General features: G+C 40.3%; 1 protein-coding gene across 2 annotated transcripts in view; it reads right to left on the bottom strand.

Annotated features, from left to right (window-relative positions):
• Positions 1–25,521, bottom strand: part of sarnp (SAP domain containing ribonucleoprotein) — a 68,450-nt gene that overhangs the window by 22,003 nt on the left and 20,926 nt on the right. Inside the window, exons 6-9 of one of the 2 annotated variants that reach the window (XM_003223194.4) lie at positions 23,887–23,960; positions 23,120–23,148; positions 22,837–22,862; positions 17,901–17,969 (exon numbers count right to left, since the gene is read on the bottom strand). In XM_003223194.4, coding sequence (XP_003223242.1) covers positions 17,901–17,969; positions 22,837–22,862; positions 23,120–23,148; positions 23,887–23,960 — 198 coding nt within the window. The remainder of the gene's footprint in view (positions 1–17,900; positions 17,970–22,836; positions 22,863–23,119; positions 23,149–23,886; positions 23,961–25,521) is intronic. The other variant, XM_003223195.4, reaches the window with a different exon arrangement.

Raw genomic sequence — 25,521 nt, 5'->3', positions numbered from 1 at the left:
CGCTTCCTCAATATAATTGCCAGTACTTTTTCCTCCTCCAAAATGGTCAACAACACTTCCCAAGACCCCAGAGACTCTTCCACTATGTTCTGGGGCCCTTTGAGCTATCTTAGGCTTGAGGGGGGGGGGGGCTTTCCCCACAACCAAAAGTAACAATTTTAAGCAAATTTAGAACATGGTCCTTCTGGGCTTACATCAGATTGGGTGGGGGATGATAAAATGGTCCCGTCACATCTCCAGGCGTCTTCCCATATAGAAAATAAGGTATTGGAGCAACAGATGCATTTCCCTGATGTTTGGTCACTGCTATGTGCAGCCCATGAACCTATAAAAGTTGCCTACCCTTTCTAGGGTATGCTGGCAGGAATATGATATGTCTCTTTAATTGGAGCAAATGCTCCAGTTGAGGGTGGATGTCCAGCTATTTATTTTTAAGGCTCCTTCTTTGGAGGCTTTTAAACAGAGGCTGGATGGCCATCTGTCGGGGGTGCTTTGATTTCCTGCTTCTTGGCAGGGGGTTGGACTGGATGGCCCACGAGGTCTCTTCCAACTCTATGATTCTATGACTGAGTAAAAATGCTCCCAAAACACAGCACGAGTGGGAACTGCACAGCTCTCCAGATACTGTGTGACCACAACTTTCAGCATTCCTTGGGATTGAGTATGCTGACTGGTGCTAGTCAGGAGTAGGACTGCTCGAAGTTGGAGGCTAGCAATGGCTTACAATTCCCATTTTAATGGGCAAACATTCAAAACCCAATGTAAACACACAATTAAGCAAGGATAGTACTTTCCAAAATATGGAAGGAAATATCTATACATAGGTAAAGGTTTTCCCCTGACATTATATCTAGTTGTGTCTGACTCTGGGGGTTAGTGTTCATCTCCATTTCTAAGCTGAAGAGCTGGTGTTGTCCGTAGACACCTCCAAGGTCATGTGGCTGGAATGATTGCATGGAGCACCGTTACCTTCCCGCCGGAGAGATACCTATTGATCTACTCACATTTGCATGTTTTCGAACTGCTAGGTTGGCAGAAGCTGGGTAACAGCGGAAGTTCACTCTGCTCCCCAGATCGAACCACCAACCTTTTGGTCAGCAGGTTCAGCAGCTCACACTGCTGATACTGCCAAAGGTGGGTATATTTTATTATACAAGTTAGAAAGAAGCATATTTGGAAGTACTACTTGTAGGAAAATGGGGTTGCCAAATACAAAGTAAGTTTCCATAATTCTGGGAGACTTATTTGATGCAAAAAAAGAAAGATAAAGGATAAAAACCATTAAACGCCATAGCAATGTAAAAACATCTGTCCTCTGAGTTTGAGAATTCATATAATGTTAAATATATGTGTGGTGATGGGAAAGGATGGAAACAAAAGTAAAAGGGAGAAGAGATGCATGTGATTAAAAAAAACTACCAGGAAACTTCAGGAGTGAAGAGGGAAAGGTATTTCTCTTTCCCATTCCAATGGAAAGCCCCCTCCTCCAATTGCATACAGTTAAAGAAAGTTACAAAGTTGGAATTCATATCCAAGTTCAGATGTCTTTACTAGTACATGATACAGCTAGGAACAGTTTTAGAAGTAGAGAGCAATTCTTCTTCCTTTCCCTACAGATGGATAATACTAATCAAGAAAGCCACTGCCTCATGATTGCAAGGCCTGAGCAGGGCTGTTAATAACCGAGTCTCTTAGAGATTTCGCTTTCAGAGGGTTGCCTTAATTTGAAGACGAAGTGATGGCACATACCAATATCTCCGGCAGCATGCTACCTACTCAAACTATACAATTAAGCTTCTATTCTAGGCTAGCTGGAGACCTGAAGATAAGAGCTATTGCTGGATGTTATGAATGTCTGCCAATATTTACTTATTAAAACCTCCCACAAAGAAGCAAAAAAAAAAACAACCCCAAAAAACAAACCAACCTGAGTCTCCTCGGAGAGAAAGGCGGGGTAAAAGTAATGTACATAAAAATAAAAAATAAATAATGTGTTATACATATTCTATAAACACGGAATATATTTATCTGGCATCCCCTTCTATTCCAATTTTAATATTTTTAAATATTTGAAAAGTGCCCCTTAGTGCAATTGGGGGGGGGGGGGGGGGAGAATCAAATGTCACTTTGGAGTCTTAAAGACCTGGGAAGGGTTGCTATTGCTGTTCACTGGTGAACTGAGCTAAGAGGCAAGTCAGATAATGAAGAATCAATTCTTTTTGGCTCAGAGGGAGAAGAAAATGAGGGGGTGCTCACAGATAGTGTGCATCTTCCTACCCCTTCCCTTCAAAGCTATGCCATCTGAATTCACGTCTCCCTTTCACCAATCTGAAAGTCACCCCCTTTGGGCTTGAGAGCTGTAGGAAGGAAAGGTTTTGAGTGTCACACAAAGGGTTATTCACCATGACCTTGAGCTCCATCCAATATGTGTACATATTTCACTTCTGAGATTCTGGCATCTTTCACCCCCAAAGGCAAGAATGATGAGATACTGTCAGTTTTGCATATATTAGTGCAATAATTTATATTCAACAAGATCCAGGAAATAACATCTTAACAATGTTAACTTATAATATGTTTAGAAGACCACTAAAGTAAACACTACTGTGTTCAATGGCAACAAGTAAACACTGTTAATTTGGACATAATTGATTATACTTGCTTGTTATTCTAAACTGGAATAGGAAAAATGCAGCCATGGCACTGCAAAGACATACCCCAGGCTCTTTCTGAGGCCACTGACCTGCCTCTAGACTGCCCTTTTTCTGGCAAACCGAAGGGCAAATTGCCTCTCCTGGGAGCCTCTTGGAGTTGATAATCAATTTTTAAATATATTTCAGGTTCTCTTATACTATTTATCATTTTTAAACAAACAGAAATAGATTTGTGGATACCTCTGTTCCCTGACAGTTTTTCTCATTTTGGCCAATCTATTAGCCAATCATTTTGGCTAAAGACGGATGCAAAGCAGAAGCTTTATTGCAAGATTTTTTTGTCAATGTGAGGCCAGTTCCCCATACACATTCTCTTTATATTTGCTGGGCAAACTGGGCAACCTTGTTTGGTTGGGGGGAGGGGGGCAAATTGTCCCCTCTGGAATCCATCGCCACCATCATACCCACACCACACTCAGTCCCCCCTTCCATCCACTGAAACTAAGCTTTAAAATCTTTCTTTAAACAGAAGCATCTTTCTCTCACACACACTCTCTTTCATGCCCAGAGAGAAAGGGTCAAGAGCTAACTTTTCCAGCTCTGAAGAGGTCTTAATACACTCTGGTATGCTTGTCAGAAGCACCAATAAGACGGCAAACACAGTGTCCTTTTCTTATTTTTTTTAAATGATAAAATGTATGGTTGGGCTTTTAGCAAATCCAAGAAAATGATAAAGAATGCAGTTTAATGTATTTTCTATGTTTCTCTCACAAATATTGAAGAAACAGACAATAAATTGCTAAGAGAAATTTATAATTAAACAAATCACTAGGAAAATTACTAACATTTCCAAGCTCTGAATATATTCAACTACAGTATTCTGTTCCATTTATTAATTCCTGCTTAAAATAGAATCCTGTGTTAAATATTATGTGTAATATATGAATTCTGAGCACTATACTAGAGTGATTTTACCATTTTCATTTTAAATAATACAACTATGAATGTCAAGTTCCTAAGATTGGAGCTATCTTGTATGAGATTAGTGTCACTTTTGAAGGACAGGGAGAATGCCATAAAAGCTGAAGTGTCTTTCTTTTCAAACTAGTTTAATTGAGTTAAGAAACACTTCCATGCTGTTTTTACCTTGCCTAGATCTGGATTATTCTTAGAAACAGGGAGTGTGCATGCTCTGGAGCCTGCAAGATAGCACCATTCCATTTTTGGACTTTTTTGGAGCCACAGCTGCCATTTTGGACAATTTGACTGGAATAGACAAGGCATTTCCAATAATACCTTGAGCTGTTTGGAAGGTGATGGCTATTTCATGGTTGTAAGTCCCTGCAAACAACATCTAGGACATTAACCAAGGGCTTTACAGTCCAACAATGATTGTTTTGGGGTCAAATGGATTAGAAGGATGAAAAAATGTATTTTCTCCTCAAAATCAACCACAAATTGATTGGCTACTAGGGCAGGAGCGATATTATAGTGCTCACCATAGCCAATCTATTCATGACTGATTTTGAGGGTAAGTATATTATTATATATACCAAAATATGTTAACTAACTCAAGTAAAAACATGTTAGTGTGGAAACAATTTCAATACTTGTGACTATCTCCTATCCACTCACATGAATTATTTTATGAGCTTTAGAAAAACCCCATACATCAGAGTATTATACCAGGCATGGCATAGCTCTCATAACTCTAGAAATTATGCAAATTTATTTAACTGGTCAAAGTCGTGATTATAAACTAAATTATCTATTCCAATTTAAAATGAAACAACTGTAGAGAACAAGGCCTTCAGTTACATTTTACAAACAAAATTAAATAAAACAAAATGTTTGAGTTAGAAAATGGAAAGGGTAGGAAGAATATTTAAGAGCAAGATCTTTTTAAAGTTGTGCTGAATAAGAAAAGTAGCTCACTGAAATGATGTACACAAACTATTTAGAAATAATGTCAACTGCTACATCTTACCCGTTCTGCCTTTCTTCTCATTGTTATAATTAAAAGGTTGTACATTCAGTAAACAATGTACATAATTTTATCAATTATAGTTGAATATAAAATTTAATTTCCTTGACAGAAAACCTGCATTATTACTAAAACTGATGGCTAGTAGCAAATGACAGGACCTCATAACAGTAGAAAACCAGCTATTTAGATTAGGAAAATGATCCATCATTCACACTTATGTAATATGGGATGACTTAATAGTTCATTAAATGTACCAATCTGACAAAAAAGTAGATTTTTCCAAACTATCAGACTTATTCCTTCCATATCTCAGTAGCAAAGACAGTAAACTCTCTTCACTATGGGAATGTGTGCAGGAGCTTAGGAGAAGATGGCTGATATGTAGAGAACACTACATCTCCCAGGACTAGTTTAACTATACGTGTCAGCATGACTGGATCACAAGGACAGTTTCAGGATTTCACAGAAAGAAAGAAAAATAAAGAATTCAGGTCAGATGCAAGGAATAATAGAAAAACAGAAACAAGGGTAAAGGGGTCAGGGGTGAAGGGTCAGTATCTGACAGAAGTTGCAAAACATTTCTTGGCCACTGATCCATCTTGTCTATTTATGACTGATTTAAATCTGTTCTGAGCCTTATGGTCCAGTCTACAAATTGGAATATATACAGATATAGATATAAAAGTGGGGCTCCTCGTATGGAGAGAAACATGGTCAAAACTTAGAAAAGTCTGTATTTAGCAAACATTAAATTAAGCGACTTTCGTTTTTGCTAAATATGTGTCAGGGAAATCCAAAGACTGCAAACACCAAAGATATAGTTACACCAAAAATGCTTCTAGTGACAGCAGCTACTTTTTCACCCATTCATAACAGAATCTTGAGTGAACACATTAGAAGATGCTAAGACACAGGGTATTCATCTTATATTACGACATGTAAACCATATCAGCACAGTCCCGCACAAGCCACTTGCTCATTTCTAGACCATCGAGAGTGTGGGGGAGGAAGTGCCCTAGCATCTCTCTGTTGAAATGTCCATGACTGCCAGCACTATTCTTCACCTTGTCACTTTCCATTATTCTAAAATCAACAGGCGGACATTCATGGCTACTCAAGTTGGAGCATGGTGACATCATTTCAAGGCAGAGGGGGTGGGGAGAAAAAAAGCAAGAGAGAAAGAGAGAGGAGGATCAAGAACAATCCACTACTCTGGACATACACTACTTTTCATTAGAGCAGATTCACATTTTACATTTTGAAGTACAGGGTACAAAACGTTAACAGTGTTAATCTGCTTCTATGCAGAGATGCCATGTAAGTGCAAATCAAATCAATCAATCAGAAGCGTTTTCAAAGTGAAGTTGACAGTCCAAACCTGTGTTTGTTTCCCACTGTGTTTACTGCAGCGTATTCTCTTGCAAGTGCATCTTGTACTGCAGCCTCAGAAGCAATTTGGAACAAAGCATGTAAGGAACGGGCCTGGTTCCCATGTTTCTTACTAATGTAAGGTTTTCCAAAATTAGACAAAATTCATATACTCATATAGCTTCTATACTCTCATATAAATGAAATTAACAATCAATTATTGATCCAAAGGGTTTTACATTAAACATAAACCTCATTTAGGCTCCTCCTTCTATGGATGCACCGAGGGACATAGAAATAAAAGTTAGTAAGCTAAAGATCATTCACACTTTTAGAAAGTGGATTTAAGTCGACTATTTTGAAGAAGAAGCTGCAAGCAGGTCTACTATCTATTCTAGAGTATATTTCTGGTACAGGGTTTGCCTTTGAAAATCATGCCCTCCTTTGCTGCTATTTGACTAAACATTATCTTTTGGGATCAAAGAGCAGCAAAAGAGGAGGCATGCAATAAGAAACCAACAGCAAATGGGTCCTCTAGCCTATGTAAATATCTATCTATCTATCTATATACACACACACACACACACACACACACACACACACACACACACACACACACATATATATATATATATATATATATATATATATATGAAAGAATCAATAATTTATCAGCCTCCCCACCTTAATCAACTTGCTCTCTGTAACTTCTCAGCAGATGCATAGAATCAGAGATCTCATAGACTTGCATTTTTGTCACTTACATGAGCTGAACAAATAGAGGTTATCACACTATTATTGATTATTATTTTTTTCCCTCATAGCCAATATGGTTGCCCTTTCCAGTAAAATTTCAGTCCTGAATTTAGCTGCTATCAGCAGGACCCCACTACAGGAAGGGGATGCTATACCATCTTAGGCTGGGATTTTATTTTCTGAGGTTTCAGTTCCTTTGAATGTTAGGAAAAGACATCCAGTTTCACTCCTACTGTTTTTTTTTAAGCCGAGTAGAGTATGTAAAAATGTCTCCAGCTTTGCTATCACATTTACTTTCTAGATGCTCTCTAGTTTTGTCTTCCAATTAGCAACCTGTGTACTGGACATAAGGATTTTAGATGAAAGATTTTATACTTTCCAAAAGGCAGGAGGATGACACATAGCGTCCACCTTTGTTTCCAGCAAATCCCAGAGATAGGTCCAGTCTAAAAGATCATAATATAATCTAGTACAGCCCAATGCTAATAACTGCAAAAATCTCACCTCACAAAAACACTTCTCCCCATGGTTTGACATTACAATATTTTTTTCATGGTTAACAGAATAAACTCTACTTTCCACACTGAGATTTCAGACCTGCTGCCATTCATCTCCAGACATATCTCAGTTAACAGAGCTTGTGACAAAGAAACTTCTTTTCACAAAGTCCTTTCTAAGCCTGCTTTTTCTCCTTGTCCTCTGTCTACCTGGACATTTTTAGCAGTGTCTGTACTGACAGTGGGGATGTGAAGGAGGCTAGAGAAGATATAGTTGCTTACCTGTAACTGTGTTTCTTCGAGTGGTGTTCTGTGGAATTCGCACATATGGGACATTCTCCTGCACCTGTGCAGCATTTCAAAACCTTCTAGAACTCTCTATTTGAAACATTTTGGTGGAAGCCCCACCCACATTCCCCAATAGAATATATATAGCCCTGTGGGCGGGGCTAGCCTCAGTTCCCAGCCGCCAGGAAGCAGCTGAAGCACCGTGGCATGAGCATCGCGGGGAGGATGGGGGGTTGTGCGAATTCCACAGAACACCACTCGAAGAAACACAGTTACAGGTAAGCAACTATATCTTCTTCTTCGTGGTGCTTCTGTGGAAATCGCACATATGGGAGACTGACAAGCTACTCACTGAAGGTGGCGGGTTATGCCACACATAAGAAGAGAACGGCCCTCCCAAGTGCTGCGTCCTTCTTCGCCAGGATGTCCAGCTTGTAATGCAAGTCGAAGGTAAACAACGAGGACCACGTTGCTGATCTACATATGTCCTCCAAAGGCACCCCTTTGAGGAACGCCTGAGATACTGCTAAAGCTCTTATGGAGTGAGCTGTCACTCGCTGCGGAGGGTCTTGGCCTGCAAACTTGTACACCAGGTGGATGGTCGCTACGATCCAAGCTGCCAGGCATTGGGAGGAGACTGGGGTACCCACTGCATACGGTCAATACTTCAGGAAGAAACGAGTCGACTTCCTAAACTCTGCTGTTCGCTGAACATAAAATGCTAGCGCCCGTCTCACATCTAGGGAGTGCAATGCTACTTCCAAGGGTGAAGATGAATTCTGGAAAAAGCCTGGCAGTGAAATATCTTGACACATATGGAATCTAGTAACCACCTTGGGCAAGAAAGTGACATCGGTCCTCAGCACTACACCTTGTTGTTGTGGAAGCAGAGGTACGGTGGGTCTGCCCTAAGGGCACAGAGTTCACTAGTCCTCCTTGCTGATGTAACAGTCACAAGGAAAGCCGTCTTCCAGGAGAGATAACAGATGTCTCCGGAGGCCATCGGCTCAAATGGTGGCTTTGAGAGCTGAGACAGAACTAGCTCTAGACTCCAGGCTGGAGGCGGCGGTGTTTCTGGGGGATGTAAATTCTTGAATCCCCTAAAAAAGAGCTTTACCAGGGGATCTTGAAAATAGAATTGCCCCAGTGGACCTCTTCTGTACCAAGACAAAGCAGCTACATAGCATTTCAGAGAGGCCAGCGAGAGGCCAGACTTTGACAGGTAGACCAAGAAGTCCAGGACAACGGGTGTTGGGGCTGAGATGGGATGCAGCCCTTTGGGTTCCATGAACTTCTTGAACCTATCCCACTTGTACTTGTACGCCTGCCTCGTCGAAAATTTTTGAGCTGCCCAGAGGATGGCCCTCACAGGGGAGGAGAGGTTCCTCGAGATCTGATCCTCCACCTGGTAAGGCATAACGTTTGTATGTCCGGGTGGTTGACCCAGCCTTGGTGAGCATCAACAGGTCTGGTGAGGCCCCGAGTCAGAGGTATTCGCCCTTGGCCGCCTTCCAAAGTGGTGTGAACCACGGTTGGCAGGGCCACCAGGGAGACACTAGGATGCAGTCTGAATTGTCTAGTATTATTTTCGTGACTGTTCTGCCAATTAGGGGAAGAGGAGGAAACACGTATAGCAGGTCCCCTATCCACGTGTATCTGAATGCATCCCTCAGGCACCCTGGAGTGGTGTGAGGGCAGAGACGGGCGCAGAAATTGGAGCACTGGCTGTTTTGGGGGGATGTGAAGAGGTCTATCGCTGGCCAACCCCAGCAACGAGCTAGGAGATGAAAGTCTCTGATGTTCAGTTGCCATTCGTGGGTGGTTGAAGAGGACCCGCTCAGTGTGTCCGTGAGAACATTGTCTTTCCCGGGCAGGTGAACAGCTAGGATTTTCATTTGTTTGTGTACACACCACTCCCATATCCACAATGATAGGAGCAGCAAGGTCTTCGAGTGCGTACCCCCTTGTTTGTTGAGGTAGTATTTCACTGTTGTACTGTCCGTTATCTCTCGCACTGTCTTCTGTTCGAGGAGATTGCTGACCGCATTAAGGGCCTTCTCTACAGCCATCAGCTTGGGGACGTTGATATGGAAGTTGCTTTGAAGGTTTGAACATTTGCCGTTGACTGTGAGGCCTTCCAGGTGTGCCCACCAACCGCCCTGGGACGCATCCGTTGTCAGCTCGCGAGATGGCTCCGGTGGATTGAAGGGAAGGCTGGCCCACAGGCTGCGTCGTTTCATCCACCATGCGAGAGACCTGAGGACCTCAGGTGGGGGCTCTAGCGGGGTCCTTTGGCTGTGAGGGAATGGGTCAAATACTCTTAAGAACCGTATTTGAAGGGGTCGCATCCTGCGCCTCGCAAAATCTATAAGGGATGTAGTTGAGCCATATGGCCAAGGATGGATTGGATATCCCTCCTTGCGCAAAGATTGGCGACGGCCGTGTGGATGGTATGAAAACGCTCTTCCGGCAAGTAGGCTCTTTCAGCGATAGAGTCCAAGACCGCTCCAATAAAATGAATTTCCTGTGTAGGGGTGAGATGAGACTTTTCCTCGTTGATAACTAGCCCGAGCCTCTGTAGAAAAGACAAGGTAAACGACACATCAGACTGAAGACGGGCCCTAGAGTCACTCAGCAGAAGCCAGTCGTCTATATAGGGAAAAACCATCACGCCCTTTTGCCTCAGGTAAGCGGCTACCACAGACATGCACTTCATAAAAACTCTCGGTGCTGTTGCCTGGCTGAAAGGAAGCACATTGAAGGAATAACAGGTGCCACTAACCTTGAAGCTAAGGTATCTCCGGTGGGAGCGCCTCACTGAAATGTTGCGAACCAGGCCCCTTTTCGAAGGAAGGGAAGGATTGAGAGTGTGACCATCATGAATTCTAATGTGTTGGTTGACCGCTCTAAGGTCTAGGATGGGGCGCATTTCTCCACCTCTTTTATTAAGAAGTATCTAAAGAAGCAACGTCTGGCTTTCTTGTGTGAAACCCTAGAAATCGCCCCTTTGGCCAATAAGGTGGCCACCTCTTCTCAGAGGCATTCAGAGGGTGTGGTAGGGAAGGGAATCCCCGTGTGGGGGAAGGATCTGAATTCAATGGCATAACCACTCCTGATGATGTCTAGGACCCATAAGTCCGAAGTTATCTTCTTCCATGCCTCTAGGTATGGGGCCAACCTGTCCATAAACATAGGGTAGTCATCTAGAATAGTCAACGACTGCAACTTGGGGCAGTGCCCCAAATGAGCCAATGCAGAACTCACAAAACTCTGGGAACTTGAACTTGTGACACAGGAGGTTAAACTTGGAACACAAACTGGGGAGAGGCTTTCAGTGTGTGCGCTAAAAATGGCGTCTGTTTCTCTCCTTCCTACCTTCCTCCTCGTTGTTGAGGTTTGTAAGGAAAGGAGGATCTCCTGAATCCCAGAGAACGAAAGGTAGGTTTCTGTTTTCCCTTGGAGGATGGGGGGCTGGATCTCCTGGGACGATAGTATTGTCCACGTCAATGCCTCTATTAGTAATAAGTTGGCGGCACGTAATACTTGTGGGCGGCTTGAGTCACCTCATAGGTGTCCCTGATTTCAGCGTTCATTTCAGTGTTAAACAGGCCTGCTTCATCTAGCACAAGGCCCTCTATTACTGATTTGGCCGATTGGGATAAGTTGGCCGCCCTGAGCCATGCGTGCCATCTCAAGGATATAGCACCTGCTAGTAGCTTTCCAGACGCATCGGCAGTGTTTTTGGCCAGCTCTTTCTGGAGGTCTGGTAAGAGGCATGCCTCCTGTTGGAAGGCTTTCACCAAAGCTTGATCTTCTGGAGGGAGAAGGTCAATATAAGGGGCGATCTTGCCCCAGAGATAACACTGATATGCCCTCATATAGGCGCCGTAATGTGCAATCTGGGCAAACAGGCAGGCCAAGGAGTAGAACTTTTCCCCCATGTTATCAAGTTTCTTTCTCTCCTTATCCGGCAGGGTGGGTTGTGATCTCTGGACTGCCTTTGGTTGAGTCACATTTACCACACACGAGTTTAATCTGGGATGCTTGGTCAGCCAGGAGGCCGTAGAGAGATCAATCTTGTAAAGGTATTACGCCCTTCTTGGGGTCGCTGGAAGTGAGGCCGGAGGGACCCCTTCATTTTTAACAAGTTCTATTAAGTATGGGAGGCAAGGCAAAGGCGTAGTCAGTGGTGCCTGCTGTTTAGACGATGGAAAGACTGGGTCTTCAACCACTCTAGACAGCTTGGGAGCCGGGAGATTAAGGGCTCTGCGGAGTTCGAAGAGGCACGAATGGAAGGCTTAAGTGAGAAACGTGCCAAGAGGAAGGAGCGTCAAGCCAACCCTGACTGGGACCGCCTTCCACCTGGAAACCGATGTCCTCACTGTGGGAGAACATGCGGATCAAGAATAGGTTTTTTCAGCCACCTACGGACACATCCCCAAGACAACAGAAACGGAGGACCATCATCCTTGGCCTACGAGGGATCGCCTAAGTAAGTAAGTTCGAAAGGTCAAACCTTTTGAGTGCATTTGCACTTAAAGCAAAGATGGGAATTGTGTGGTCATGCAGGTACTCTTACAAATCCCAGCAATTCTAACTAGTGTGGTTAGCGTTGAGTAATGTTTGAATTGTAATTCAACAATACCTGGAGGGCCTTGAAATTCCCACTCCTGATTTAAAGCCCAAATCAATTCATATTAGTGTAAAAGCACACCAAAACATTGTAGCTCTTTTGAAAACCTACTTATAACGTAATATATTCATGCATGTCCTTCAAGCTGGTTGTTAACTGATGGCAATCCTAGGAATGTCATATGCTTTTCTTAGAAAAGGAATACTCAAAGATGGTTTAGCCAGTTCCTTCCTGTACTGGATATTCATTAGCAGTCCTTCATCCAAGTACTAGCTATGGATAGATAGGATCTGGTGCATTTGGGGTATTTAGGCTTTCTCCTAAAGTAGCATTACTTTGGAAAAAAATCCTGTATGCTTCCATGTTACTGTTCTTGGAGGATCACAGCCTGAAAAGGTAACATCCTGACAGGTTCAGAAAAATTGCAACCGTTTTTGGAGTTACAGAATGGCCCAATCTAGATGACAAGATAAACTAGGCAATGGCATCTGCAGGGTTATGAGCACCATGCTGGTACATGCTGTTTAATCCCTTGTTTGCAATGGGAGCTGTTGAACGAACCATGATTAGCTGCTGTCAGTGTAAGCAGGGGCAAGGATGCATCAAGCACCACTGTACATAACTAATCAGCCAGAGTCTCCCCAGATGCTTGATTCATTGTATTACTCAACTTGGGCTAGTCTATCATTCCAAATACTACTGCCATTTTCTCTCATAGGTTTTTGCTCCATGGTTTGCTTAGCATTATGTCCAAAAGCAATCAAGAGTTCTCTCTGGTTTATCTCCCCTACACCCCTCCATACCAAAGAAGGAAGCAGGCCCTGGATTGCTGGGGGGGGGGGGGGGGTTGAGTGAGAGTGAGCAATGGTTTCATCTCAACATCTGGAGTTCTACTCGAGGGATTTATGGATCCAGGCCAATTCCATCACTATTTAATGTATTTCATTAACAGCATATAAACTAAAACCATGGATGATGCAAAACAAAATTGAATAACAGCATTTTAATGCTATTAGGTGTTTTTTTTTTACTTCTTCAGCTGTACACTAAACCATGCTTTTTGCCATGATGATTTGCTAGAAACACCTCATTCCAATTTGTATCCCATCTTTGCAGCACATCCTAAAATCAAGAAGTACACTGAGGGTTTCCACATAACTTCCTGATGAAGAAGTCTACATATACTAAGATGTTTTCTGAGAAAGCTACAGACAATGCATTTGAATGCTCTCATAAACATTTTATTATTTCAGAAAGATGTATTTTACATCTGTGAAGACAGGAAAGATGAAGGCACAGTAGTCTTGATTTTAACTTCAATAAAGATTACACTTTATAAAAACTGCACAGGGAGAAGTGGGAAAAAGACAGTAATGGGTTTCAGACTAAAATGCAAAAACATGTTGCTTATGTTTTGGCATATGGGGTGAGAGCTGGATGACAAACCATGAGTAAATATAAGAGAAATCTCAGGGCAACAGAAGACATCTAGCAAAATTTCTAAGCAACTTTCTAACCATGTACCCCACCTTGTACATAACCTGGTTTACTCCCATGAGAACGCAGGTCTGCTCTCATTGTCCAAAGTAATAAAATGGTTGGGCTCCAATACAGTACTTAAAAAAGAGTGTTGCACAAATATTTTCTAACGTTGCCTGGAAAAATGGAACAGCTTCCTTTCAGAATCAACTTTTGCTTGCACCATGTCAAAAGCAAAGTTTAACAGAGTTAAGGCCATACTTGAGCTTTACAGTCATATTTTGTCCCAGAATTGTAACTCAGTTTCCGCTACCTACAACAGTTACGCATTCCACGTTGCTAGATCAAAAGCTGCTTTGAAGGCTTGGGGAGGATCCAGAATTGAACTAAGCAACTTTGAGCTCTCATCAGTTGTAAAAATGAGACTTTCTAGAATAACAGTCACATTAATACATACAACGGGAAATGAAAATCTTACAACAATTTTTGAATTAATATTACCATTAAGATAATTCTTGGGAAGGGGTATTACATTAACAATAATGGGAGTTCAACAATCTCTAAAAGGCTACACATTTTGCAATAGGATAGGGATGTGTTTAAATGGCCTTGAGATCGTTTCATTTCTGTGAACAAAAATGCTTTTCCTTGTCATTTTTTCCTTCGTAAATATTATATAGTTGGTCTTCCACATTTATGGGTTTAATTTTTGCAGATCTGTTTTTTCACAGATATGATTCAAATATTAACTCTAGGAATTACTAGGTTCTCCAGTATACGGTCAACATCTGCTGGATGTTCACCGCACAGTCAAGATGGATGACCAAGAAAGCCTTAGAGAGGTGATCTCTTAGATTTTTAAAAAAATCAAGTTTTTTATTCACAATTTCCCCCACTTTCATGGGGTTGTAATGTGGATGCCTGAGAGTATTCTATTTGCAAAATGGGGAGCCAATGGTATTTTCTCCTTCTGTTTACTAACACTTAGCTTGTTGCTTGTGACATATTATGCGGCCATTTCTGACAAACCTCAGAATTACTGTGTTTGTGGTGTATAGTTCTACTTGACTGCCCAGCTCCATCCCCTGGCCTGGAGACTGTGATTCAAATTCTGTTTTTTTCAAAATCCACAACCATGAACTGAAAGAAATTGATGCGAAGGTGTTCATGATTAGATCCTTGCAATTCTGTTATTACTTTTGCATGATTCTGACATGCTAGCATTTTAGCTCTTGAGCTACAACCTCTGACACTCTGCAGGTTAATGAGGTACTTGTAAAATAGTTCAAGACCCCACTGTTAAGATAATGTGAAGCACAAATCATTTTATTCATCTCGTCTAAGAAAGATACTGTATAATGTAATGCAGAAAGAAGCATTTATGCCAAGCTAGGGAATCTAAAATGATTCCTAACCTTTTATTCTGTGGCAAAACTCACTCTGCTGGATACCTATGAGGTTGTTTTATGTATAAGAAGAAAACATAACCCCTTTGAGAATGTGCCTATGCATTACGATGCGGCCCCCTCTGCAGTACTGGAGCCTGCAGCTATCGGCACTCCCACTGGGAAGCCTAGGTTTAGCGTGGCCCAGGGAGCAGCTGCTACAGAGAGAAAATTTACAAGGGAAGGGAGCAGTTTAAATATAACTTGCAAAAATCAAGGGACAGCAGCCTCAGGTCAGAGGCTACATTTTAAAAGGAGGCCTTCCCAGGAGAGCCCAAAGAAGGGGGTGTGATTAATTCTGGAGAAAAAAATGGTTTCTTGATTTATTTTAAAAATTAATTTGATGGCTCCATGCTAATAAAAACACAAGCAAACACCTGCCACTTCTATTGTACCAGATAGTGACACTCACCACCTACTTCTACTGTACACATAAACCTTTGTTATCTTTCAGGAAGAGGATTTTAACTTAATAGATTCTACAAGGCAGTGGGTTCAAAGCTGCAGATTAGGTGGAGAGGCTCTTGCTCAGATCTAGGCTTGCTCCCCTGATCCCAGTAGGCTTGAAATTGCCTGTGGCAATTTCCACCCCCACTTTTTCAAATCCAATCTGAATAGACCAATTTGAATAGGAAATGAAATGTGGCTCCAGAGAGACAATTGTTTACTGTAAAGTTTTTGCTGCCATGTGTGGCATTAAAAATCTGCAACCGTATGTAACCAGCCCTAATCTGTAATGAAGAGCTATAAAGAACACCCAGGTGGGCAACTTGATATTATAGACTAATTGAAGCAAGCGACAACGTTCCTCAACAAAATTCAAGAGAGTTCTCAGAGGGAAAAAAGCCATTTGAAGGCACTGTATTTTATTTGGTTGTAGTAGGACAGAACAAAAAAGGTTTCCAAAGCAAATCTCTGTTTCAACCATATTAATTGGTAGATATTTCACCTCCCTTATTCAAGTAAGATACACAAAGACAGAAAACAGGATTTAAAAAAGGACAGACAGAACCATATATCTAGACTTACGTAACAATCGATTTCTGACCTTGGTCACATTCTCCTATTGGCACTGTCTCCATGTGCATAATGGGGATCAATTCACTAATGAAACTGGCTTCATGCATATTCTTTAAGAGCACTGAAATCAGTTTACGCTTACTTTTCAAAAACGAAGTATTGGGAAGAGGGCAATTGTGGGAAGCTCTTAGAGAGCTTACAATACGCATTATGCCTCATCCACACAATTCTACTCAAAGGAAATGCAGCCATAAATGCTGACAAAGCATATATTCTTCCTGAAAAATGTGCACTCTCGGTGACAGGGTTAATGATGTTTGAGCAGCCTCTCACCCTGACCTGCCCCTCCACATATTCCAGCTTTAATGCACTTGCATGATTTCACCCTGCCCCCAGAGCAGAGGGTGGGGAGGAAAGTGGCCTCCACATCCAGTTATTTTCTACATGGTTGAACTCTCTGGTGCCAGGTTCAGTGCCTTACTGCAGAATGGAATGCATTAAGTGTGCAGTGTGCAAATCCCATAAGAGATGGAATAGTTTATTTGCCAGGGGTTAAGGCAAAATGACAGCCTTTCTCCTCCTCTAGGCTTTTCCACAGCAATGTTTCCAGGTCTGAAATAATGAACAATCCACCCCCTGCCTTCAACAATCCAGTACTCCTCTGTGATGGTACTGAATTGCAAAATTAAGAATAATTTAGAAAAATTAATTTAGTAAAAATTGAGAAGTAATAATTCCATCTTATACAAACGTCTACATTAGCTACAATCCTTTTCATCTTTCCACATATAGCCACCATTGTTTTTTTTTTTTTTTTTAAAAACATCCTTAGAGCTAGGGCAACGTCACTAGAGCTAATATATTCTTCTGAAAGATTCCTTCCTCCCAACTGCTCCTAAATTATTTTTTCCTGTTCCTTTTAGACTTCGCATTTTTCTTATTACAAGCATAAAGAATTTAAATTCTTTACATTTTATTTAAGAGTGCAAGACTGTGGACCAGATGGCAAAGGGAATATAGAATCACCACGTACGAGGTACAATTCTCACCAAGGTACTAAATGTGAGCTTTTATTTCACAACCTCTAACTGCATGAGAGGATTCATATGACTATTCCTATATAGGCAGTTGCCCAGTTAAGGACATCTGACTTATGAACAACTCAATGAACTTAGCGCTGAGCAAAAGCATGTCTGTATCTTTCCACCCTCTTTTCTTTTTCTTCCTATCCATATCTCTCCAAACCCCTTTTCCCTTTTCTTCCTGTGGATTTCTTCATACCCTTTCCTTGTTCTTCTTATTAATCTCTCCAAACCCATTTTCCTCTTTCTTCCTACCCATACATCTCCAAACTCCTTTTCCTTTATTTATATTGATCTCTCCAAAGCCCTTTTCCCTTATCTATTTCTAAGGTTTTCATTTCCGTTGCTTCGAACCTTTGGTGTTTTTAAAAAAGGGATTCTGGTCACACAGGAACTATAATGTGCACATTAATAAATGCTATCAAAAAGATATATAACTGGAAGGAGAGTAGGGAATCTATACCAAATAAATAATTCAAAACCCAGCTGCATTTGCCTACCTCAATAATAATCATTACAATCTGACTTTGTAACACAAGCTTTTAAAATCTATAAACAGGATTCAGAGCTTAACTAATGATACTAGAAATTTACATCCTCAATTCACCAATAGGTTTCATCAAAACAAAACAAGTAGAATATTATTTCTGTAAACATTCACTCATCTTTTGCTTTTGCCCTGTAACCTTACCTTTTTGGAGACTGTGGAGACATTCAAGCCAAATCTCTGAGCCCTTTCCTTTAATTTGTCTATATTTACCTAGAAAAGTCATAGGAAATAGTTTAATATAATCTCTAATTATATTATTGAGATTAGGAAAACTGCAATACAGTAAGTGTTCATATGAACAAATGAACGAACTTGTAGCTGAAGGCCGGTATGAACAAATTTGTTATACCCTAATGTAGTAGTTCTCAACCTGTGGGTCCCCAGGTGTTTTGGCCTACAACTCCCATAAATCTGAGCCAGTTTATCAGCAGTTAGGATTTCGGGGAGTTGAAGGCCAAAACACCTGGGAACCCACAGGTTGAGAACCACTGCCCTAATGGAAAAACTTTGCAGATATCAAGATTCTGTATATAACAATCCTTTTGCCAATTTTGGAGTGGAAGGAGAACCAAGAGATATCATCCAGTGATGCAATACTTTACTACAAGGTACTCTAAGAGAGGTTTGTCCTAACTTTAAGAAGATTGAAGATTAAGCAGATTAAAGGCAACTCCGACAGTGAAAACCAATAGACACAGTGAATCAATGAGAATCTGGTAAACATTCACATACAATGTCATTACCTCAATTAATATACTTAGGAAGGACTAACCATGATATTTAGTTACTCTTATTTCTTTTAAAATGTAATGACAACTGCAAAATACCTTTAAAAAAAACAGAGTTATGACACCTACTTATAACGTACTGTAGTTACAATTCAACATTCAATACATGAACTTTTAAAACACTCTATTTTGCCACTCAACCCAATATACAACAAAGGACAACTACAAGTAGAACTGTGCCTAATGACACAACTGGACTCCAGTTGAAAAGACGCTCCGCAGTTGATGTGTTCAAGGACAGAAGAAAAGTCTGAAGCTTTGATATGAACACATATTATAGTGATATGGAATGTAAGAAGCATGAAAAAGTGGAAGTCAGATATATTATTAAAAAGGGAACACCTAAACATTGCAATACACAGTTTAACTCAGGAAATAAATTTCTAAGAAGAAACAAGCTGGCATTATGAATGAGGCGACATGGAGCAAAAAAAAAAAAAAAAAAAAAGACATAGGATATACAGTGGGACACTAGTATGTCCTGGCACATGCTTTTGGGACCACCAGAGATACCAAAATCTTATGGATGCTCAGGTCTCCTTATATACAATGGTGTAGTAAAATGGTGTCTCTTATATAAATGGCAAAACAAAGGGTTGTTTTTTTGGGGGGGGGGGGTATTTTCAAGCTTTAGGTTCTGGAATCGGAGAGTGCCAGTCTGACTGAATCATATAAGTAGGCTACAGGGAAAACACATCAATACAATATTACTGTAATCAAAGTTTATGTATCAACTGCAGAGGCAGAAGAAATTGAAAGATTCTAGACCAGGAGGAAATTAACCACACATCTAAACAAGACTTCTTGTTAATCATCGTCAATTGAAAGGCAAAAGTGGGAACACAGTAGAATCAAAAATTATAGAAAAGTTTGGCCTGATGGTGCAGGAGAGCAAATGTCTGAATTTTGCATGGAAAAGTTTGGTCATTGCAAATACATTCTTCAAGCAACCCAAGAGGCGACTGTATACATGGACATCACCTGATGGCCAATATAGAAATCAAATAGGCTACATAGCTGGAAGCAGAAGATGGAGAAGCTTAATTCTTTCTGCAAAAACAAGACCAGGAGAAGATTGTGGCACAGACCATGAACCATCAAAAGTTACAATAAAACAAAACTAACTAAACTAAACACTAAACTAATAACTGTCTCAAAATATAACCTGAAGAACATCTCTGTAGAATTTAATAATAATGTAAAAAATAGATTCACACTACCAAGTCTAATTGACTGGATGGACCTACAATTTTTGAAAGTGAAGTGAAATCTGCACTTAGGATATGGGAAAAAATAAATAAAACAAGAACAAAGGGTATACCAATACAGCTAATTCAAATTACAGAAGCAGAAGCTACTCCAATTCTAAATAAAACCCTTCAAAAACTATGGAGGACAAAATAATAGCTCATAGATTGGACATGTTCAACAAAACATTCATCCATCCACTAACCCCCAACAAAAAGGAATTAGGGATTGTAGTATCCCTTGGACTATTGCATTAATCTCCCATGAAAGCAAAGTGATACTTTCATGGGAGAGTCTACAACACAGACTTTTAGTGCATATGGAGTGAGAAATGCCAATGGTCAAGCTTGCTTCAGGGAAATAAGAGGCATTAGGAATCATATTGCAAATACTCGTTAGATAATGGAGCAAATGAGTTTTTCAGATGAAAACCAGCTGGTGCATTTTGATTGTATATATTATGAAAAATTATGTTTCCGTCTTAAAGAAATGGCTGTGCCACAACATTTAATTGAAAGAACTAAACAAGATCCTGAAGTGAAAAGATACATCATTGAATTGTAAATTTACAACTGTCAATGCCACTGTATTTCCCATTTCTACGTATGGTGTGAAAGCGGGACAGTGAAGAAAACTGACTTGAAGAAAATTAATTTATGTGAAATGTGATGCTGGAGATGGGTTCTGAGGATACTGTAGACAAATTAATGGTTCCTATGGCCAATAAAACCTGAAGTCTCAATAGAAGCCAAGATGACTAAATTGAGACTGTTGTACTTTGGAGATATAAGAAGATATGACTCACTAAAAAGAACATCATGCTTGGAAAAGTAGAAGATAATAAGAATATGATCAATTGACTTAATTAAGGAAGCCACAGCCCTGAGTCTGCAAGACCTGAGCAAGGCTGTTGATAACAGAGTGATTTTGAGGTAATGCATTCATGGAGTCATTGTCAGTGAAAGCCAACTTGATGGCAGTTAACAACAATCCTATTTCTAATCCTTTATCAACAGTTACATATGACATACAACTAGAAGAAAATTAACATGAAAGAAACTCAATTATCAAAATGGAGGAGAACTCTAAATACCAGGACTGAAAACTATGAGTAGAAATTATATAAGATTATGCATCAAGTACATAAAATTTCACCTAAGCCTTAATACAAATTTTGGGGGATCTTCAGAAAAAGACAATACCTTTCAGAATTTTATTTTTTTCCCCGAAAGCATTCCTCCTCTGCAAGAAAAATACTCACTAGTAGACTAGAAGCACTCCCACTGGGCATGACAGACTGACTCCTTTGAATAATCACTTTAAGAACATAACCAGCATCTTTCTCTTGGCAAACTGCAATCATTCATACTAATGTGGGGAGCATCACACTACGTATAGTGGCAGTTGCCCAGATTAACCATTTTAAAGCCGTACTTTAGGCACACAAACATTTTTAGTCTTGCTCCTTGAAACAGAATCAAAAGTGTATCTTTTTGTATGCTTCCTAATAATTTGCCCCAGACTTAATTTGGTTAGAGAACTTAAAATGTCAGACATTTTCTAATGATTTTGCCCAATTTCTTTCCAAGTAATATGAAGCCTCTTCAGTGGAGGAATATTTGACAATCACTAAATACAACATGGAGAGCAGGAATGAAAATCACATGACATTCCAGATGCTGTTGAACTACATGCCCCATCAGCCCTAGCCAGCATAGACCATGGTGATGAATGTGGGAAGCCAAAGTTGAATTCCACTTGGAGGGTATTATTCCATTTCTGGTATGAAAAATTATATTAGAGGGAATTTTAGGTGGATATCTACTTTTCAATATTTGTCAAGGAGAAGTAGATCGGGTGGGCATCAACTTTCCAAATAAGGTGCATTTTAGAAGAGTGAAATTCATTCTTTTAGATCTCAGAAATACACTGGTGATATTAGTGTGATGCCAAGCTCTTCTATCAGTATGTGTCTCAACAGTGCATTACATGCGGCTTTGTAGAATATATGCCCTTTTAGGAGTAAAGTTCCAATTCCAAAGAATTTACAACTTCATCGGGATAAATATATACAGATATACACACACTGAAATTTCATTTTGGCTGAAAGTGAAGGATAAAAGATTAAGTCCAAAGCTCTACAGAAGCTCAAGCAATCATTTGAAGAGACACAGAGAGAATGAGAGAGCACAGCGTTCCTTCTGGGAGAAGTTCCCATAAAGAAGTAATAGAAAAATATATGTAGGAACATAAGATTTTTGGCTGGCTGAGCATCAGAGAATAGGAAATGAGACCGTCAAATAGAAAGACACATTAGCGGATAAGAGCAGATAGACAGTGTGTGAGAATTCTGTGAACCTTGGTGACATCAACAAGAAATGAAGGGATTTGAGGAAGGAGTCATAAAAATGAATTATGAGAGAAAGAAAGGAATGAATTATTTTGACAGAAGCTTTCTGGATAGATCAAAAGGACTGAGATATGACAAGGCAAAATTAGATAGCAGCAACAGTCAATATCAGAGACAACCAGGGTATAAAAGAGTGCTGTAGCTTGAGGGAAAAAAGAACAATCAGATTGGGAAATAATGTACAGAAAAGGCAAAATAAATATAGGGAATAAAGAAATGGCAAGAATAAAGACAGAGCCTATTGCTGGTGTAATACCTTTGAATTAGTATAATAGAATCTGTAGCTTTGATGTCATCATTTGAGGGGAAACCAATTACGCATAACATATTTCCTAAGGCAATGTAATGACATTTGTAACAATGACATGAACAACATGAGGGAGTTGAAATGTAAATCTAGTTTTCTATTCTATTCATTATAAAATAATCACAATGTGAAGAGAGGAAGCAAATATCTGATAGGGAAATTGTGCAATTTAAGTAATTATCCTGGCACTGTGTTTATTTTAATCTTGAGCTACCCACTCAGCAAAGAAAATTTTTCATAATATTAGTTGTTCTTTTTTGTGTGACAATATTTTAATTATCATTAAAAAACCAACCAAACTGCAACTGTAAGCAGATTACTTACTGTAGTCTTACTTTCTTCACCAAGACCTAAAATACAGATGAAAATGACAATTTAGAGCAAAGTTTTAAGTAAATTCCTACAAACTGTCAAAACAGTGAAATAAAAATGTGGTGGGAACAAAAGTAATGTGATATACCACACAGCATACAAGTTCAAAGAGGCAATGATGTATATTTTCAACTCTCTTTCTACAAAAGGTTTGTGGGGAAACAAAAACATTCAAATGAAGAGAAAGATACATGACAGTTGTTCTAGAATTCAATTCTACAATTCACTAAAATACCTTTAGTTGAAGCCACAGACATACCAAACCTGTGGAGAAAAGAAAAGATGTAGTTACAAAGCCCGACATTTAAAACTGAAGCCACTACACAAAGTTGAGAACAGTTTCAACATATGCTGGTGGTAAATTCTCTTGTAAATGTGCAAAGGAAAAAGCTGAAGGACTGGACTGGTCTTTGAATCAGATCAGCAAATAATTAGCAATAATGATGGATTCACACTGCAGATCTGTTATTCACAATATCACTACCAATCCAGTAGGACAAGTAGTGCATATGTTGGGGCATATTATTTACAATTCTATGGTCTTTACATTGTTTTATTCTCTCTACAGCCAAAAAATCTTAAGACTGTTTAAAGTAGGCTGGAAGTGGTCTCTATTGAGGTGATATTGGATTGAAACATGAACCAACATGGCCAATGGTCTAGGATGATGAAAAATGTAATGCAACATTTGGAATGTGATAGGCAATTTACCTGCATCTTAAAAAAAGGATCAGAATATTTTTGACAGTATACTGAAGTAGCAGATCAATAGTTGCCACATGAGTAAAATGTTATTTAAGGTTCGAAAAGTGCACAACCTTTACCCACAGCTTTTTGCAATGCAGTGGTCACATACTGTTAACTGCAACTCAACCCATCCTCCATCTATGTTGTCCCAGTTAAGTAGTATGTAGGAGCTACAAGACTCATCCATAATAAACAACCACCCATATAATAACTAAGAGGCATCAAGGAATGTTAATATTGCAAATATAGGCTTACCGAGCAGCTCGTGCAGCTTTCTTACTCTCCAAACTAACAGGAACATTAAATCTCTCTGCCCGTTTTTGCATTCTCTAAAGCAGAATAAAAAGCAGACAAATGTACAAGTATAAATCTAGATACAGCAAAAATATAAATTTAGCTTCAGATTTAACAGCCATGATCAGTATATCGATGTTAGCTCCATACATTAAACAAATAATTTTTATTCCTGTCTGTGTCAAATATTCCTGGATATTTCAAGATTTGAACAATAAAAGTGCCCAAAGAATTTTGTAGGTATACTATTCACAAATGAGTTCACAAGATGAGATGGTCAGATTCTATACATAAACAGTTGTGATGGTATAGATCAGTGTGATCCAACCCGCGGTCCGTGGACCACATGCAGTCCACCAATTCATTTTTGTTGGCCCTTGCCCTTCTTACTAGAAAAAATATTTTAATTTAACACTTGGAAAAAATCATTTACCCGTCTTACTGCTTTAACAGTAAGCAGCCATATTGAAGCTTCATATTCCTATACTAAAGTTTGATTGGCCCTCGGTTAACTAAAGGTTAGACCACACTGGTATAGATAATGAACTAAGGCCCACACTTCTCATTGAAATACCAGTAAGTTTATGTTCATTAATGTTTTTTTCAAACTATAGTCCGGCCCCCCAACAGTCTGAGGGGCAGTGAACCCGCCCTCTGTTTAAAACGTTTGAGGACTCCTGTTCTAGGGAGTAGACATTCTTAGAAAGGAGTATAAGGAAATTTCAAGGGCCTCTATATTGTTCAAATCTTTCACTTCAGGTTCATATATAAAGACTGAAAGATCTAACTCCTAGAATCCAAAGAGAGCTCCACATTATGTAGGCCTTGTACAGCAACACAGATTATGGCAGACATGGGCAAACTAAGGCCTGAGGGTCGAATGCAACCCCCTAGGTGTTTACCTCAATCCCTCCTCACTTTCCTTGCCCTATTGCAAAAAGATGAGGGAGGAAGACACATAGCAGATGAGAGCCCTCTGGAGCGCTCTTGGACATCACGTGTCCCGCCCTCCTCCCGACATAAGGACTGTGCGAATGGCCCCATCCTTATGCCTGGAGGACAGCTCAAGGAATGCACATGGAGGCTGAGAGCCCTCCAGAGCACTCTCAGTCACCATCTGTTTCACCTTCCTCCTGGCATAATGCCAAGAGGATGGCCCGAGGATTGGGGGAGGAGGATGTAGAAGAGGATTGGGGCAGTCACTGCGTGTTCTGCCTTCCTCCTGGCATAAGGATGGGGCAAGCATCCCCAACCTGAGGATGGCCTGGGCCCTGCTCTGCCCCCTCCTGGCCTCATCCTGTCCTGGGCCCTCCCCACCGAGCACATGCCCAGCCCCACTTTGTACCGGCCCAGCCCGGCTGGCCCCAAGGCAAAAAATTTGCCCATGCCTGGATTATAGCATAGAAACATAGAGTGCTCCTAATGTTTAGTTGGAATCTCTTTTCCTGCAATTGGGATCAACTGCTCCATGTCCTAGACTTCAGAGCATCAGAAAACAACCTTGGCTCCTCCTCAATGTGACATCCTTTCAAATATTTCAACATGGCTATCACACCCTCTCTCAGCCTTTTCTCCAAGTTAAACATACCCAGCTCC

The sequence above is a fragment of the Anolis carolinensis genome, chromosome 2 (assembly GCF_035594765.1).
Source record: "Anolis carolinensis isolate JA03-04 chromosome 2, rAnoCar3.1.pri, whole genome shotgun sequence".
Classification (NCBI taxonomy): Eukaryota; Metazoa; Chordata; class Lepidosauria; order Squamata; family Dactyloidae; genus Anolis; species Anolis carolinensis.
Note: the sequence above shows the minus strand (reverse complement) of the source record. Positions and strands in the feature narration are given on the sequence as shown.